Consider the following 16,700-nt stretch of genomic DNA (forward strand, 5'->3'; position numbering starts at 1 on the left):
TTAGAGAAGGAGGAAAAATCCAGATTGAAGTGAGTTGAGGAGGAAGTAGAAGGTAAGAAAATAAAGTCAATGAATGCAGATAATTCTTTAGAGAAGTTTGGCTGTGAAGGTGCTGACAGAGGGGCCAGTGTTTGGTTAAGGATGTGGGAATGAGGGAGAGTTTTTCCAAGATGGTAGAGACTTGAGTAAGTTAAAAGCCAGAGAGAAGGATTCAGTTGAAGAGAAACTGAGTTCAGAAGAGAGGCAGTGAATAATAAAAATATATAGTTCTTAAAAAGGTGAGAAGGGGCTGAAATACAAAACTATGATGGTCTTAACAGGAGATAGACTAACATCTATATTGTAACCCAAGATAAGAATGAAGACAGAATGCTAAGGGGGGTTTGGTTATTTGTACAGAGTGGTTGAGAAATTGGTATCTGATGGTTTTCCTTTCTCTTGGGAAGGAGGGGAAGGCATGTGGTCAGAAGATGGTTGTGGGAAGTTCTTCTGGAGAGGAGGGAAAGGGTTGCAAGGTTGCAAGTGAGTGTTGAAGTGACCATAAACTGATGGAGGTGATTCTAATTCTTTGTGAACTAAGCTGCCCTCCTGTGATTTTCTCCATTCAGCTTTTGCCTGCTTGGGCTTGGCAGGAGGCAAGTTGAAGCCCGAGTGTTGGGGCCATCCAGAGTTATGGTGGCTGAAGACAATTCAGCATTTCTCTAACTGGTCTTTCTCAAAACATTCCCCTGACAGATGTTAACAGGAGAAAACTTCCTTGGTCAAAGAAGTTTGGGAGAACTGCTGTATACTCCAATCCCTTCTTAATATGCATATTAACATATTTGAAGCTCTGAGGGTCTCACATTTGAATACTCAGTTAAATTTAGTGTAGTCAACTTTTTCAAGCTTATTTGCATCTCGAGTGGTGTGTGTGTATTGCATCTGCTAAGGTCTTACAGTTTGGTTTAGGTTGGGTCATTCACCTCACTGCCATATAAAATGGTAGGAACTTTTCTTTTCATTCAACATGTTTAAATGATCTGCAGTTAGCCATTTAGATTCACATTGATTTAGGGTAGAGCAATAGCTACTATTTTCTGAAACGCTCCTCATTCTTTATGAACCTATTTCATGTGCCTATTCCATTTGTTACCAACTCTTGTTATAAACTTAAAAAACAAACAGACCGTAAACTGGCTTCCTTATTGTTCTTCCAGGACCATAAGAAGTCGATGTGAGAACTGGTAAGGAAAGCCGGACCATCCCCAAATGATTAGGATTAGGGCTGGCAGGGAGGACAACAGTCAGAATTACTTGTATTATTATTTTACTACTACTGCTAAGCAAAATTTTCATGGTCTTTACAGTTTACAAATTGTTCTTATATGTGTTATTTTTCAAAACCATATTCAGTCATTATTGAGCAAGGTACAGCTATCATTGGTGAGCACAAGGAACATAGTTTGGGGAGATGACAAATGAAAAGATATGATGAGGAAATAAAGAGAGGAGCTACATGGAATGGAGCTTTAAAAATATGGGGACAGTGGTCTAAAGCATGCATTCTCAGTGAAGATCAAAATTACCATGGGTGTAAAAAGTGGTTTTGGAGAAGGCAATGGCACCCCACTCCAGTATTCTTGCCTGGAAAATCCCATGGATGGAGCAGCCTGGTAGGCTGCAGTCCATGAGGTTGCTAAGAGTCAGACACGACTGAGCGACTTCACTTTCAGTTTTCACTTTCATGCACTGGAGAAGGAAATGGCAACCCACTCCAGTGTTCTTGCCTGGAGAATCCCAGGGACGGGGGAGCCTGGTGGGCTGCCGTCTATGGGATCGCACAGAGCTGGACACGACTGAAGCGACTTAGCAGCAGCAAAAAGTGGTTTAGGGGGAGGCAGAAAAATGAGTAAATATTACGGTGCTTTGGACCCCCCAAAGGGCCACCATAAAAAAATAGACACACCATGTGTTAGTGGTATTAACATTTCATGGTGGGGGTGGCAATTAGGGGGAAAAACATCTCAGAAGGCTTGTTGGTTAGGGGTGGTGATGGTGGTAGTGATGAGGTATTGTGGTTTAAATTCCGTGGTGCCTATGGAACTTTTTGACAACTGTCAGTGTGTCTTCTGTTCCCATAAACGTTAGACAATTCATTTGTCTAGCACAGAGTCTGTGTCTGGCTTCATTCATCTGCCCGTCTTGCCCAAGGCCCTGTGTGACCTTGTTTTGTGCCTTTAAACTCTCCTCTTCAAGCCACAGCTAACTGAATTAGGGTCGACATGAGTGAAGATCAGTTAAGGCATAGATTGGCCCGTGAATGACTGGCTGGTCTCTGGAAGCCTGGCTGCGGTCACTTCCTCGTGTCAGACTTCTATGGTGCTATTCTTGTTGTTGTAATGTGTCTACCACTTGTCCCTTTGAGATCACTTGACTGGGTCTCAAATGAGCCCAGGTTATAACATCACTGCAGTCATAACACTTGGCCTGCTGGTGTCCCATTTGAGTGAGACTGAATGTAATTGAATGAAGGTGGAAGAGAAATTTTGAATCTTCAGCTCTTTGTCCTTCATGTGTTAATCATGTATTAGTTAAGGGAGGGCTTTCCTGTACATTGTAGGTTTAGCAGTATTTCAGGCCCTTCCCCACTAGGTGCCAGAAATGCCCCCTCTGCAAAGTGTGACAACCAGAAATGTCTCTGGATGTTGCCACATGTCCCTTGTGAGGCAGAGTCACCTCTGGTTGAGAACTACTGATATTGAAAAACTAGAATGTCAGAAAATTATCAATTTCCTAATGGTATCATGATAAGAAATGCCTTAAATAAAGGGTTTTTGATCTGCTGTTAAACTTCACCTTAATAAGGATGTTACCAGAAATGTTGAAAGACAATCCTTGAGAGCTGAGACCAGTGTTGTTACCAAGATATTCACAGCTTGCAGTAATGAGCACCAGATGCTTTCTAAACAGGTTCTGTATATCAACTCATTAGCTATCCTGGCACTCCAAGGAGTCAGTACTGCTATTATTATACCCACCCTACAGTTAAGGGAACTGAGACATAAGATGTTGAGAGACTTGCTGAGGTCACCCAACTGGTAACAGCAGAGTCACCCAGACAACCCAGTTCTAGAGCCCACATGTTTATGAGCACATAACCTCTTGGTCATACTGTTCTTTCTGTAACATCTGTACTTATTTATCCTCCACAACACTCAGCATACTACCAAGCATATAACAGGTTCTCACTGGACCCTGATGGATCCTGTCCATATTGACATTGGCATTTACTGGGGCACTTTGTCCCAGATCTCTGCTCCACAAATGCCTCTGCTCAAATACCACTTTCTCAGCAAAGATATTCCTTATTGCCCTCTTTAAAACATTACTCTCCCTCACCTCCCAAACACTTACCCAGCTTTATTCTTCCCCACAGTACTTATCACCATCTGACATGTATTTACTGTTTATTCCTCCACTCCCCAACAGACCGAAATAGAAGCTTCATGAAAGGAGGGGCTTTGCCTATGATGTTGGCTGCTATATCCACAGCACCTTGAACATTCCTTGGCATGCCCATCAAATGTATGAGATGAACGAAGAAATCCTTTAACTTAATCCTATATTCAATATCCTTGCTTTGATTATCTGTCCTTACTTTTTCCTCAGTACTGCTTTTAGAAAATAGTCTTTCTCTGAATGAACAGGAATATTTATGCAGGAGAGGGGCCTAGCCCTCAATAGAAATGCCAGGGTATTGGGGATCCCCCACTAATACTGACCAGACGTATACTGGTGGCCTATGTCACTTACATATGTTTATTTTTAATTTAGCTTTGCTAGTCTGTGAAAGTAATTCAATAGAGTCGTTATAATATGCATACTCAGAGAAATTAACTTATGTTTTGCTTTATATTTACATAGAAAAATTATAAGCTATTCTTTTAAGAAAGATGTTACATACTATTCAGTGACAGATTTTGCACAAAAATCTGATTCTACCTTCTCATTTCTCCCTATAACTACTATTCACAAGCTGAAAAGAATATAATCTTAATTAAAAGTAATTTTAAAAACTTAGCAATTGCTCTCATTATATAGAAAATGTAGCCACAGAGAAACACGGTCAACACCACTTTGTTTCCAAGCTAACCTTTTCTCACCCTCCAAACACATATTTAAAATTTTGGGGCTCCTTTCTCTCCCCAAATTGGTGGGCTTAGGGCACTTACCCAGTATGTCTTTTTATAAAAATCATCAATCACTTTCCTGCAATTAGGCATTTCAGGCCATTATGTTTCTCTAGACATGAAATAGCTCATTCCCCAAGCCTGATTACTAGCCCTAAGAAATTTAGCTCACATTCAACCCTCATCTGTGTTCAAACTCATCCTTGGATCCTGTGCAGCTCAAATAGGCTTGGCAAGCAAACAGATACCTCCCTGTTTGGCGGAGGTGGAGGGCTGGAACAGATGCCTCCAGAGTAGTAAGGCTGTTCTGCAGAACACAGTCCTCTGTACTCGTCATGGGTTCTCAGCTTCCCAAATTCCGCATGTCCCATAATTGATTGTACTGCCCCTGGCACCCCTGAACTTCAGTGCCAGCTTCCTGAACACTTCAGTAGGAGACATTCCATTGCTCTCTAAATATTGCTCAGCACTGGGTCACAGTTTCAGAGGTAATATAGCATGATTTTATACTACACATTCTTACATAAGAATGCCATTACAATATTATATTCTCCAAACTTTTTTTTGGGGGGGTTGTGGTTTGAGGTTAAGAATATGATACTGCAAACAAATAGAAATTAATTTAGACCAGAGCTATCTGATAGAACTTTTACAGTGATGGAAATGACCTATATCTGTGGTGTCCAGTACAGTAGCCATTAACCACATGTTGCTGTTAAGTACTTGAAACATGGCTAATGCAACTGAGGAACTGAATTTCATTTTAATTTTAACTTATTTAAATCTAAACAGCTACCAGTGGCTCCTATATAGCAGTGGTCCTCAACCTTTTTTGGCACCAGGGATTTTGGCACCAATTTCATGGACCAGGGTGGGGGTGCATGGTTTGGGGATGAGTCAAGTGCATTACATTTATTGTGCTCTTTATTTCTAATCAAGTGCTACTGCTGATCTGATAGGATATCTGATAGGATATACCAGTCTGTGGCCTGGAGGTTGGGGACCTCTGCTATATAGGGTCATGTATAAGACTGTCCTTCAAGAAGATGGACCTCATCTGACATCAGGACTTGGAATATAGGAAATTTAAAACTATTTTAAAGTAGATCTTAATTTTAAATAAGATCCTGAGATTTCACTCTGTCCTTGTCTGGGGATGGGGTGACTCTTTTGGAGATGGAAAAGCAAACTTCTCTGTACTCTGGCATTCCATAGAAATGGTTCCTAAGGAAGTTGCTAACTTTAAGACAGAGGTAGAGGCTGGAATTTCAGAGGGAAAATCAGAGATGGTCGTCTATCACTATCTCTTTCTCTCACTGACCGTCTTCACTCTGTTTCCACCATCACCTACTGCCGTGACCTTATTTTCAACGTTGGGGAAATTTTTATAGTTTTGAAAGGTTTATAGTGGCAAGAAGCACATGCCTGAGAGATTCCAGGCTCTTGAGGAGGGTCTAGAGTGGCATGGGTTTAGATATTAGAATAAATTCACTCATTTAAAACCCATATAAATTAACTTCGAAGACCCAGATGGCAAAGGTAACTATCTACTCAAGCATCTCAGGGGTGGCACAACCCAGTAGCAAAATGGAGTGGGAAAATTCCCATATGATGTGGAGGGAGCTTCATGAAGTGAGGACCATGCCAAAAGTGGGCCTGGGAACAAAAGGAACGGTGAAATGATGGTACCTCTCAGATGTGAACAAAGAGAAATGTTTATAGAGTCAGGACTCAGACACAGAGTTTCAGACACACAGGGACCTTCTTCCTATTCCTTCCAACCTAGGGATAGCACCTGTGTTGTGAGTAAGTGCTTAGATATTCTGCAGGCACTGGAGAAGTCATCTGTCTTGGAGCACGAAGGCAAAGAGTACTGCTGCCCAGGGCAGGGGGTACCACTGTCAGACTGGCTGTGGAAGAGTTACAGAGTCATGTGATAAACATACAGAATCCCAACTTCTTCAGCAGATCTGAAGTCGGACATGACAAAACACATCTTTAACAGGTGATTCTGATACATAACTAGATGTGAGGAATCCTGCAAAGACTGAAGGAAACAACCTTTCTTGTTAGGGGAGGTGACCAGGAAGAGCTGAATGGCACCAATTATATTATAACTGAGGTCCTCTGGCTGAGGTATGAGATTAAAAGAACTGTAGAACCTAGAGTTGGAGAAGGCAATGGCATCCCACTCCAGTACTCTTGCCTGGAAAATCCCATGGACGAAGGAGCCTGGTGGGCTGCAGTCCATGGGGTTGCTGAGGGTCAGACACGACTGAGCGACTTCACTTTCAGTTTTCACTTTCATGCATTGGAGAAGGAGATGGCAACCCACTCCAGTGTTCTTGCCTGGAGAATCCCAGGGACGGGGGAGCCTGGTGGGCTGCCGTCTGTGGGGTTGCCCAGAGTCGGACACGACTGAAGCGACTTAGCAGCCACAGCAGCAGCAGAACCTAGAGTGATGCATCCTGTATTATTACAGCTTACATCTCACATGAGAGTGGGCTTAGCTGTGGTTGTCTACTTTCTACAAGTTCTTGAGAGGGCAGTGTATAGGTCAGTATTGACCAAGTTAGACTTAGTCCATCGTCTGAACCAAACACTGTCTTAACAATTTTGTTCTATGTGTGGGTGATAGATAATAACAAAAGTATTTATTAAGAATCTATAAATATAAGTGTATATATATATATATATATATATATATATATAACTGAATCACTGTGCTGTATACCTGAAATTAATACATTGTAAATCAACTATATTATAGTAAAAAAATTTTTTTTAATTTAAAAAATAAAATATTTCAGTAAAAGAAATCTATAAAGATGATTAAGCTGTTAGCTAAGATCCCATAAGAATGAACATTTACTACTAACTAATTAGAAAGCATAAAAAGGTACACTCCAAACAGAATCTTATTTTGAAATTTTAGTGTTAACAGATGGCAATTTCACAGCTTAAAATAGGAAAACACTGAGGGGAACTGATGTCCAAATTGGGTCCAGCCACCCCATGAACTTAAAAGCTTGCTGTGTTGTGCAGAGGTTTTCTTCTGTATTTGTGTAAATTGACAGTTGTTGTGGCCAGGCTCACAGGTAAGCATCCAACCCTGATCCCTGCTTTCTTTTTAATCCACTGGGAGCTCTGAGTGCTCAGAGTTAACATGTCTATTGAATATGTTGGTGGGCTCTTTGGCAGAAGACCCATTTCCCTGTTTTTTTCCTGTTTCTGTCCTTTCCCATTGGGCAAGATGTGGACAGAGGAGTTTATGGATTTTCTCCAGTGATACTGCTTGTACTATGTAGGACCCAGGCCACAGAATCTCTGAGGTATACACAGGTAGGAAGGCCAAAAAGAGAAGAAAGGCATCACTTCTGTTTTGTTGGTTGGTATGTGCTTCTCACATAAGGTTCCCAAGTCTCTTTTCTAGAAATGAGCAGAGACACAGAGATCTCTCGATTTGAACATGTGTGGGCAAACCCGTTCTCACGCGTACACTGACACATACTGTCAAAGCTCAGAAATAGCCTTCAGTTAACGTGGCTGAAGCTGGTGCTGGGTGGAGAAGGAGCCTCCTTAATCCTCTTGGTAGACCAGCTCATAGGGGCTCCAGGTAGACAGAAGATCCAGCGACAGATTTTTCTGCTCTTGGTCTGATGTGACAAAGTGGTAGCCCAGCAGGTTCATGGTATTCCTGCAGACTTTCTGAAGTCGAAAAACCTTTTTATAAGGCAGGGACCAGCGCCAGGCCTGAGAGACATTGAGTGCATTCCTGGCATTTGTGTGGAAGGCGTGCTTACCCATGCCCTTGCCTCGAGTGATATTATGTACCCAAGTCTGGAGCCGGGGCAAGAATTTCAGCCCTACGTATTCATACATTCGGGCAGTTTGGCCCAGGGGGTCCCGGACCAAGTCCTCATAGCGCACGAGCAGGTAGCGCTGCCTTAGGGCTTTGGGCAAGGACTGTACAGCTTTGAAGATCTCCAGCTGGCTTTGGCAGATGACTTGCATCGCATAGTAAGGTTGATCCTCCTTCTTGAGTTTCTGCCAATGCTGCCCCATCACAATGTGGCTATCAATCTTAAGTTCATTCGTGGTGTGTTCTCGGGACCGGAACACTGCGCGGGGGTCCCGGACCAGGTGCACAATGTGCAGGTTGAGGGAAGGGTCTCTCAGAAGAGGGTAGAGCACCTGCAGGTTGAAGAAGCGCACCTCCTTGAGCACCACGTGGCTGTAGGTGCGGCAGGCCTCCTCCACCACCTCGAAGGGCTGCTGGTGGCACAGAATCCTGCAGTGGGCCTGGGGTATGATCTTATCTCGCGGGAAGAGGTTGCAGGCAGGTGGGGAACACAGGGCCCGGCTGCCATCCCACTGGAATAGGCTGGACTGTTTCCGGGGGCCAGGATTCATGTAGGCATCAAAGACACTCATGTCACACAGAAAGATGGCCCGAATGAGGTCCCGCACAGCCATATGCAGCCTCTGGGCTGTGCTTTGTGTGAAGGTCATCCACACGTGCCAGGCGGGCTCCATCAGGTAAAAGACATCTGGGTGCTGTCCAAAAAGCTGCCCTACAAAAGAGGAGCCAGAGCGCCACGAAGACAGGACCAGCACATGAGTATGCGGGGACTTGGGTTCCTCCTTCACCTGCAGGGAGTTGTCATCATGGGAGTACACAAGGATGAACAGAATGAAGATGGCCATCTGGGAAGCCAGGAACAGCAGGAGCTTCATTCTTTTGGGCGGTATCATGCTGAAGTGGAAGACCATGGAAGAACAAACAGAGGGGTATCTTAGGCTATCACAACATAGAATTTTATTGTACAGATGTACCACAATTTATCAGTATTTAACCAGTGTCCTCATTGGTGAACTTTGGGGTTTTTCCAGTCTTTGGCCATTTCAGAGCTTTCAGTAATGACCTTTATGTTCACACATCATTATCCAAGCATGTAAGCTAATTCCCAAGAAGTGGAATTGCTGAGTCAGAGAGTATGGGTATGTGTACCTTTGGTATCTATTGTCCAGTTAGGCTTCATACTGGTCATAAACCACTGTCTGTGTCTAGAGCTCCAGAGATTTTAGGGAGCAGATTTTAGAGGAGGAGTTGGACAGCCACAGATGTGCCTCTTGGAGGTTATGGCTTGCTTCCTGAAGAGGTAGAACATGCTTTGCCAGCCCATGGGCTTCCCTTGGAAGTCCCCTGAACCTTCTGGGAAGTGTGTGATGACCTCAACCAAACCTTAAGTGGCAGTGGCCCAGAAACTTTTCTCTTCCATTCATGACAACAATACATTTCCTCCGCATGTGCCAGCAGATCCAGTGAGGATCATCTCTCCCATGTGCCAAAAAAAGCACATTGTTATATGCCAGGAACATATCAATGAATAGTAATTCCTGTCTTGGCCCTGAAGGTTACAGCAGGACCAGCTAAGAAGAACAGGACCTAGTTCTTTTGAACTTGAGCCCAAGAGGAAATGATTAGAAACTAAGCCATGTTTGATAATGACTCAAGAATTGAGCCAAGTATTGAGGAACTGACCTTCTCCCAAAGACAATTTGAGTATGAGGAAAAGTTTAGAACAAATATAGGAATTAATGGAGCAAAAGAGAAAGGAAAGAACTTGACCTATGTAGAAATACAAGGATAGAATTTTATAGGCAGGGCCTATAATCAGCTCAGGAAAAAGATAACATTTCCTAGGGACTGGTAACATGGACCTTTCAAAAGTCCACCTCCTGCCCCCATGTGGCTTCGGGCCAGCTCAGGGTCCAGAGTGGGCTTCATGCTCTGAGCGCTCCTTTCCTGCCTGTGGCTCCTGACCTCATGCCCATTCTCACCCAGAGCTGGTGCCTGGCCTTCAGACTCGTCCTCGGTTGTCCTCAGGCTTTAATTGGCCACAGTTTTCAGGGACTGTCAAGGGAACCCTCTCACTTTCTCTGTTTTTTCTTTCCATGAGCACTTTCCCTGGCCAGCAGGAAAGTGTGCTTTTGTAAAGTGAATCCCATCTCTTGTCACTGAGATCTGGATACAACCTGGATCTAAGCAACCCATGATGGGGCTGATGAGCTCAGCCAGAGACCCTTGAGGGTGTATCTCAGGGAAAGATCATCTCTGCAGTCACTGGAATCAGTGTAGAGGCGGCCCAGAAAGAACAGGAAACTGAAGGCTTTTCATGGCAATCTCCTCTCATCTAACCATCACCTCTCCTCGGCTGTCCTACACTACCTCCTCTGTAGACTCTCCTTGAGGTTGGGAAGCATTTATGAGAGGTCCCTAGTGCACCTTCCTGAGTGTTCTTTTCTGGCTATTTGATGCATTCTTGAACTCTGCCCTCTCTGTTATCAAAATGAGTCTGCTCATCTCTAGCCTGGCTTCTTTAGTAAGTAGCCTCTCACTTCTGTCTCTCAGTTCTCTCCCTCAGCTCTCCACCTCATTCACTGCTGTCAGAATCTATCTTTTTAAAGCACAAGCCTGTCATTCCCTTCCTTAAAGTCCTTCAGTAGCTTTCTGACACATATAGGATTAAATCCCCAATTCTCATGTCCGGGGGCCCTACATAATCCAATCTTAGATCTTCTGTCACTCCCTTCCCTTTCTGACACCTTAGGTTCTGAATTTTACTTCCAGTTCTTACAACTTGCCCTGTTATTTATTTTTAATAATTTAATTTTTTTTTGGCTGTGCTGGGTCTTCGTTGCTGCAAGGGCTTTTCTCTAGTTGCAGTGAGTAGAGGCTACTCTCAAGTTGTGGCGCACAGGTTTCTTATTGTGGTGGCTTCTCTTGTTGCGGAGCATGGGCTCTAGGGCTGGTGGGCTTCAGTAGTTATGGCTCCCAGATTTTAGAGTACTGGCTTAGTAGTTTTGGCACATGGAGTTAGTTGCTCCACAGCAAGTGGGATCTTCCCAGACGAGGGATGGAACCCTGTGTCTCCAGCATTGGCAGGTGGATTCTTTACCACTGAGCCACCAGGGAAGTCCCTGCCCCATTGTTTACAAGCTCTGAGACATTTGCAAGACAACCACTCTTTCCTCAAGATTCTGCCCACCTCTCAGCTTTCTCCCTGAAAGGTATCTTATTTCCTCCCAAGATTTAGTTTTCTCCCGAACTTTCCATTCCCATCCATCTCTCTCTCTGTAGTACAGTTAAGTGAAGTGAAAGTTGCTCAGTCGTGTCCAACTCTTTGCGACCCCATGGACTATAGAGTCCATGGAATTCTCCAGGCCAGAATACTGGAGTGGATAGCCTTTTCCTCCTCCAGGGGATCTTCCTAACCTAGAGATTGAACTTAGGTCTCCCACATTGCAGGCAGATTCTTTATCAGCTGAGCAACAGGGGAAGCCCCTGTAGTACAGTGGAGGATGAATATCTCCACTGGGCTGCTATTACTTAAAGGTGAACGCTATATCTTATCTTGTTTACAGGCACATAAAACACACAACTGATTAGGGCTCATTAAGTACTTGTTGAACAAATGACTAAATAAATGAGTGTGAGAAGTGGCATGTGTGCATACATACTAAGTCACTTCAGTTATGTCCACTCTTTGCGACCCCATGGACTGTAGCCAGCCAGGCTCCACTGTCCATGGGATTCTCTAGGCAAGAATACTGAAGTGGGTTGTCATTTCCTCCTCCAGAGGATCTTCCTGACCCAGGGATCAAACCCATATTAGTTACTAAAATTTAGATGATTTTACTGAGTATTGAGCACAAAACCAATACTATCTCAACTGCATGGAGCAAGATATTAAGTCAGAACCATAGTTTAGAAGCAATATGGCACAGTGAACCTAACTCTAAAAAATTAAGTTCTATACAGAGCATGTATTATTTAGAACTAAGGGGGTAAAAACCATGAGCATCACTAAAAATATATATTTATTAATAAGAAATTAAAGCCCCATTGAGGGGCAATAGACTACTCACAAAACTTCCCTGGGTCCATTAGTAAAAGAAGAAAATAGAAGGAAAAAAACACTCACAGCACAACCTGTCATCTCCTTCCAAGAAACGTAATTTAAAAACATACTGGGGTCTTCCCTGGTGGTGCAGTGGATGAGAATCAGCCTGCCAATTCACAGGACATGGGTCTGACCCCCGATCTGGGAAGATTCCACATGCTGTAGAGCAACTAAGCTTGTGTGACTCAACTACTGAACCCAAGCTCTAGAGCCCGACAGCTCCAACTGCTGAGCCTGTGTGCCTCAACTACTGAAGCCAGCATGCCTGGAGCCTGTGCTCTGCGACAAAAGAAGCCCCCACAATGAGAAAGCCTGAGTACCACAACAAAGAGTAGCCCCCACTTCCGCAAGTAGAGAAAGCCCAAGTGCAGCAACAAAGACCCAGCGCAACCAAAAATAAATAAATAAAAGAAAAAACACTATATTGGGACTTCCCTGGCAGTCCTGTGGTAAAGACTTTGCCTTCCTAGGCAGGGGGTCAGGTTCGATCCCTGGTTGGGCAGCTAAGATCCAATAGGCCTTGTGGCCAGAAAACCAAAATGTAACACAGAAGCAGTGTTGTAACACATGTAATAAAGACTTTAAAAATGTTCCACATGGGGCTTCCTTGATGGCCCAGTGGTAGAGAATCCACCCGCCAATGCAGGAGACACGGGTTGGATCCCCTGATCTGGGAAGATCCCATAGGCATTAGAGCAACTAAACCAGGGCGCTGCAACTACTGAACCTGTGCTGTAGAGCCCATGAGCCGTGACTGATGAGGCCCTGTGCCGCAACTGCTGAGGCCCGTGCCCCTAGAGCCTGTGCTCTGCCACAAGAGAAGCCACCCCAATGAGAAGCCCAAGCACAACTAGAGAGTAGCCTGAAGACTCAAATACTTTTTTTAAAGGTATTTTACTCACAGTTAGAAGTTCCAGACTTGTCCACAGCCTTACAAGACAGAAGTCTCTTCTACCTTGGCTGACTCACTGGCCTCATAATTTAATCTTATTTTACATCGGAATGGAGCTCCACAACTTTGAAAGCCCTTCTAGTCACAGTAATGACAACAGTCCAATTAAATACATCACATAGAACAGTGATGAGCCACACCTCCGTGTTTCAGAATAAGTGAACTTTAATTCTCAATGATAAAAACAGCCCCGCCTGATTAGACCTGGATATTTTGGGTCTCAGATCTGAGAATTCAGTTATCACACTAAATGTCAGCTGAGCTAGAGAAAATCTGTAGCTCTTAGCACCTCTGGTCCTCACTTCCCAGCACCTGAGCAGAGGAGAAGCTACAGGAAACACAGAAGCCAGCATCGGAATAAGTAAGATGAACCAGCTATAAAGTATACATCAGAATAGCCCCACTCACTTTCTAGGCTCTTTCTTACGGATGGGGGTGCGTGGGGTTAGGAGAGCTGCTGGCAGGCAACTTGTGCTTTTGGGGAATATTATCCAGGTGATTCTGATCCATCCCCTCTCCAACACCTCTCTGCCATTCACAAAGAAATGCCCAGCTTAGTTGTCCCATGTTATCTGAAACTCTGCTCCAAGGACCTGGGAATAATGGTCCTGCTCTGGAGGTGTACACGGGAAATTCTCTCCTTACCTTGTCAACAGCTTGGGCTTCTCCACCACTCTGAAGGCTCTGCCAGCTAAGCTGTACAGCTTTTTTCCTCTGACTCACCAGCTCCCCTCTCAGCTTCCTTCTCCTCCTCAAATCTTGCATAACCATCCCTACTCAGAGCACATTTCACTGTCTTCTTCCTCTGGCCAGAAATCAGCTACCTTCCAAGACCGGGTTAAGAAAGCACTGGCTCCCAGGGAGATGTGATCCCAGCAGCTTTAACTCTAAGAGACTCGAGGGGGTGGGGAGACGCTGCTTGAATGGGCTGGGCCTGGAGAAGCAAAGGAGGAAGTATTCTCTCCCACAACTGGAAGGTGATGCTGGATGCTAAATTCCTTGAAGGCAGTGGAAGGGTTAACTCTCTTAGGGCAAAGTGGAGAAAGGAAAGGGACTCCAGAAGTACTTGAGGTTGATAGGGAAGTCACAGGACAATGACAGCCAAAATGACCCAATGTGATACCTTACTCTTAATCTCTGTTGCAAAAAGAGGAGAGAAAACCTAGAAAGTATTTCTGGGTTGTACCTTCCTGCTCACCCCACAGTATTTAGGGAGATAAGTTTTTTTTTTTTTTTTTTTTTGCCTCTATGTTTTTTTCAACATCTTCACCCTTCTTGTGCGAGGTAATAACTAGATGTCCTGCCTAGATGTAGGAACTCATTCTATGGGAGGATGTAGATGTATTGGCCTTTAGTTGGGGTATGGGAAATTTCCCCCTTAAGGGAAAAAAAAGTTATTGTAAAAGATTATAGCTTCTAACTAGCTGTGTGTACTTGGGCAAATCATGCAACTACTCTGAACTAATTTACATGATTGTTGTGAGTATAAAGCAATAGGCAAATTGAAAAAAAAATTTTTAATTGAAGTATAGTTGGATTTACAGTGTTGTGCTGATCTATACAGCAAAGTGACTCAGTTTAGCTGAATATTTTTATTCAGTTAATTTAAACGTGAAAAACTCAGTCACCCAAATTATTAAATAAATTAATATGAATTAATTTTAATTAGTTAATTACAAATAATTCAATATATACTAAGTAAATTGAATAAAAGTTATTCTTAAAAATGACCACTACCTTCCCCCACCACAGTGCGTAGGAACCACAGACTTTTCTGTCTGAAAGGGGCTGGGAGGTGGAGTGCGTTCAGTGGTTGTTAGACTTCTCTCCAAAAACAGTGTCAGTGACCTCAGAGTTTGGGCAATATTTTTTTTTGCTTCCTTATTTTTAACACTGGGTTGTTTATAGGTGTTTGTTAAAAATGGGTTTTAGTTGCCATTTACAAAATATTCTAAAGAGAAAGTAAATTATAAAATATCCCAAAATAACTAAATAAAAAATGCCTCAGGAAATCACGGGCTTGTCATGATGGCCTATTATCTAATCACAGACACTAAGAACAGTATGAAGCAGGGCAAAGGCTAATAAAGTTTTGCCAAGAGAACACACTGGTCATGGCAAACACCCTCTTCCAACAACACAAGAGAAGACTCTACACATGGACATCACCAGATGGTCAACACTGAAATCAGATTGATTATATTCTTTGCAGCCAAAGATGGAGAAGCTCTATACAGTCAGCAAAAATAAGACTGGGAGCTGACTGTGGCTCAAATCATGAACTCCTTATTGCCAAATTCAGACTTAAACTGAAGAAAGTAGGGAAAACCACTAGACCATTCAGGTATGACCTAAATCAAATCCCTTATGATTATACAGTGGAAGTGAGAAATAAATTTAAGGGCTTAGATCTGATAGATAGAGTGCCTGATGAACTATGGATGGAGGTTCGTGACATTGTACAGGAGACAGGGATCAAGACCATCCCCATGGAAAAGAAATGCAAAACAGCAAAATGGCTGTCTGGGGAGGCCTTACAAATAGCTGTGAAAAGAAAAGAAGCGAAAAGCAAAGGAAAAAAGGAAAGATATAAGCATCTGAATGCAGAGTTCCAAAGAATAGCACGGAGAGATAAGAAAGCCTTCCTCAGCGATCAATGCAAAGAAATAGAGGAAAACAACAGAGTGAAAAAGACTAGAGATATCTTCAAGAAAATTAGAGATACCAAGGGAACATTTCATGCACAGATGGGCTCGATAAAGGACAGAAATGGTATGGACCTAACAGAAGCAGAAGATATTAAGAAGAGGTGGCAAGAATACACAGAAGAACTGTACAAAAAAGATCTTCATGACCAAGATAATCACGATGGTGTGATCACTGACCTAGAGCCAGACATCCTGGAATGTGAAGTCAAGTGGGCCTTAGAAAGCATCACTATGAACAAAGCTAGTGGAGGTGATGGAATTCCAGTTGAGCTATTTCAAATCCTGAAAGATGGTGCTGTGAAAGTGCTGCACTCAATATGCCAGCAAATTTGGAAAACTCAGCAGTGGCCACAGGACTGGAAAAGATCAGTTTTCATTCCAATCCCAAAGAAAGGCAATGCCAAAGAATGCTCAAACTACCGCACAATTGCACTCATCTCACATGCTAGTAAAGTAATGTTCAAAATTCTCCAAGCCAGGCTTCAGCAATTCGTGAACCGTGAACTTCCAGATGTTTAAGCTGGTTTTAGAAAAGGCAGAGGAACCAGAGATCAAATTGCCAACATTCACTGGATCATCGAAAAAGAAAGAGAGTTCCAGAAAAACATCTATTTCTGCTTTATTGACTAGGCCAAAGTCTTTGACTGTGTGGATCACAATAAACTGTGGAGAATTCTTCAAGAGATGGGAATACCAGACCACCTGACTTGCCTCTTGAGAAACCTGTTTGCAGGTCAGGAAGCAACAGTTAGAAGTGGACATGGAACAACAGACTGGTTCCAAATAGGAAAAGGAGTTGGTCAAGGCTGTATATTGTCACCCTGCTTATTTAACTTATATGCAGAGTACATCATGAGAAATGCTGGGCTGGAAGAAGCACAAGCTGGAATCAAGATTTCCA

General features: G+C 43.3%; 1 protein-coding gene across 2 annotated transcripts; it reads right to left on the minus strand.

The window, feature by feature from the left end:
• Nucleotides 1–7,090: 7,090 nt before the first annotated feature.
• CHST4 (carbohydrate sulfotransferase 4) lies at nt 7,091–13,911 on the minus strand. Of its 2 annotated transcripts, none has more exon segments than NM_001076145.1 (2): nt 7,091–8,928; nt 13,737–13,911. In NM_001076145.1, a coding segment is annotated over 1 exon segment (1,176 nt). In that variant the 5' UTR covers nt 8,928; nt 13,737–13,911; the 3' UTR covers nt 7,091–7,751.
• Between the last annotated feature and the right edge of the window lie 2,789 nt (nt 13,912–16,700).

Source organism: Bos taurus, chromosome 18 (assembly GCF_002263795.3).
Source record: "Bos taurus isolate L1 Dominette 01449 registration number 42190680 breed Hereford chromosome 18, ARS-UCD2.0, whole genome shotgun sequence".
Lineage (NCBI taxonomy): Eukaryota > Metazoa > Chordata > Mammalia > Artiodactyla > Bovidae > Bos > Bos taurus.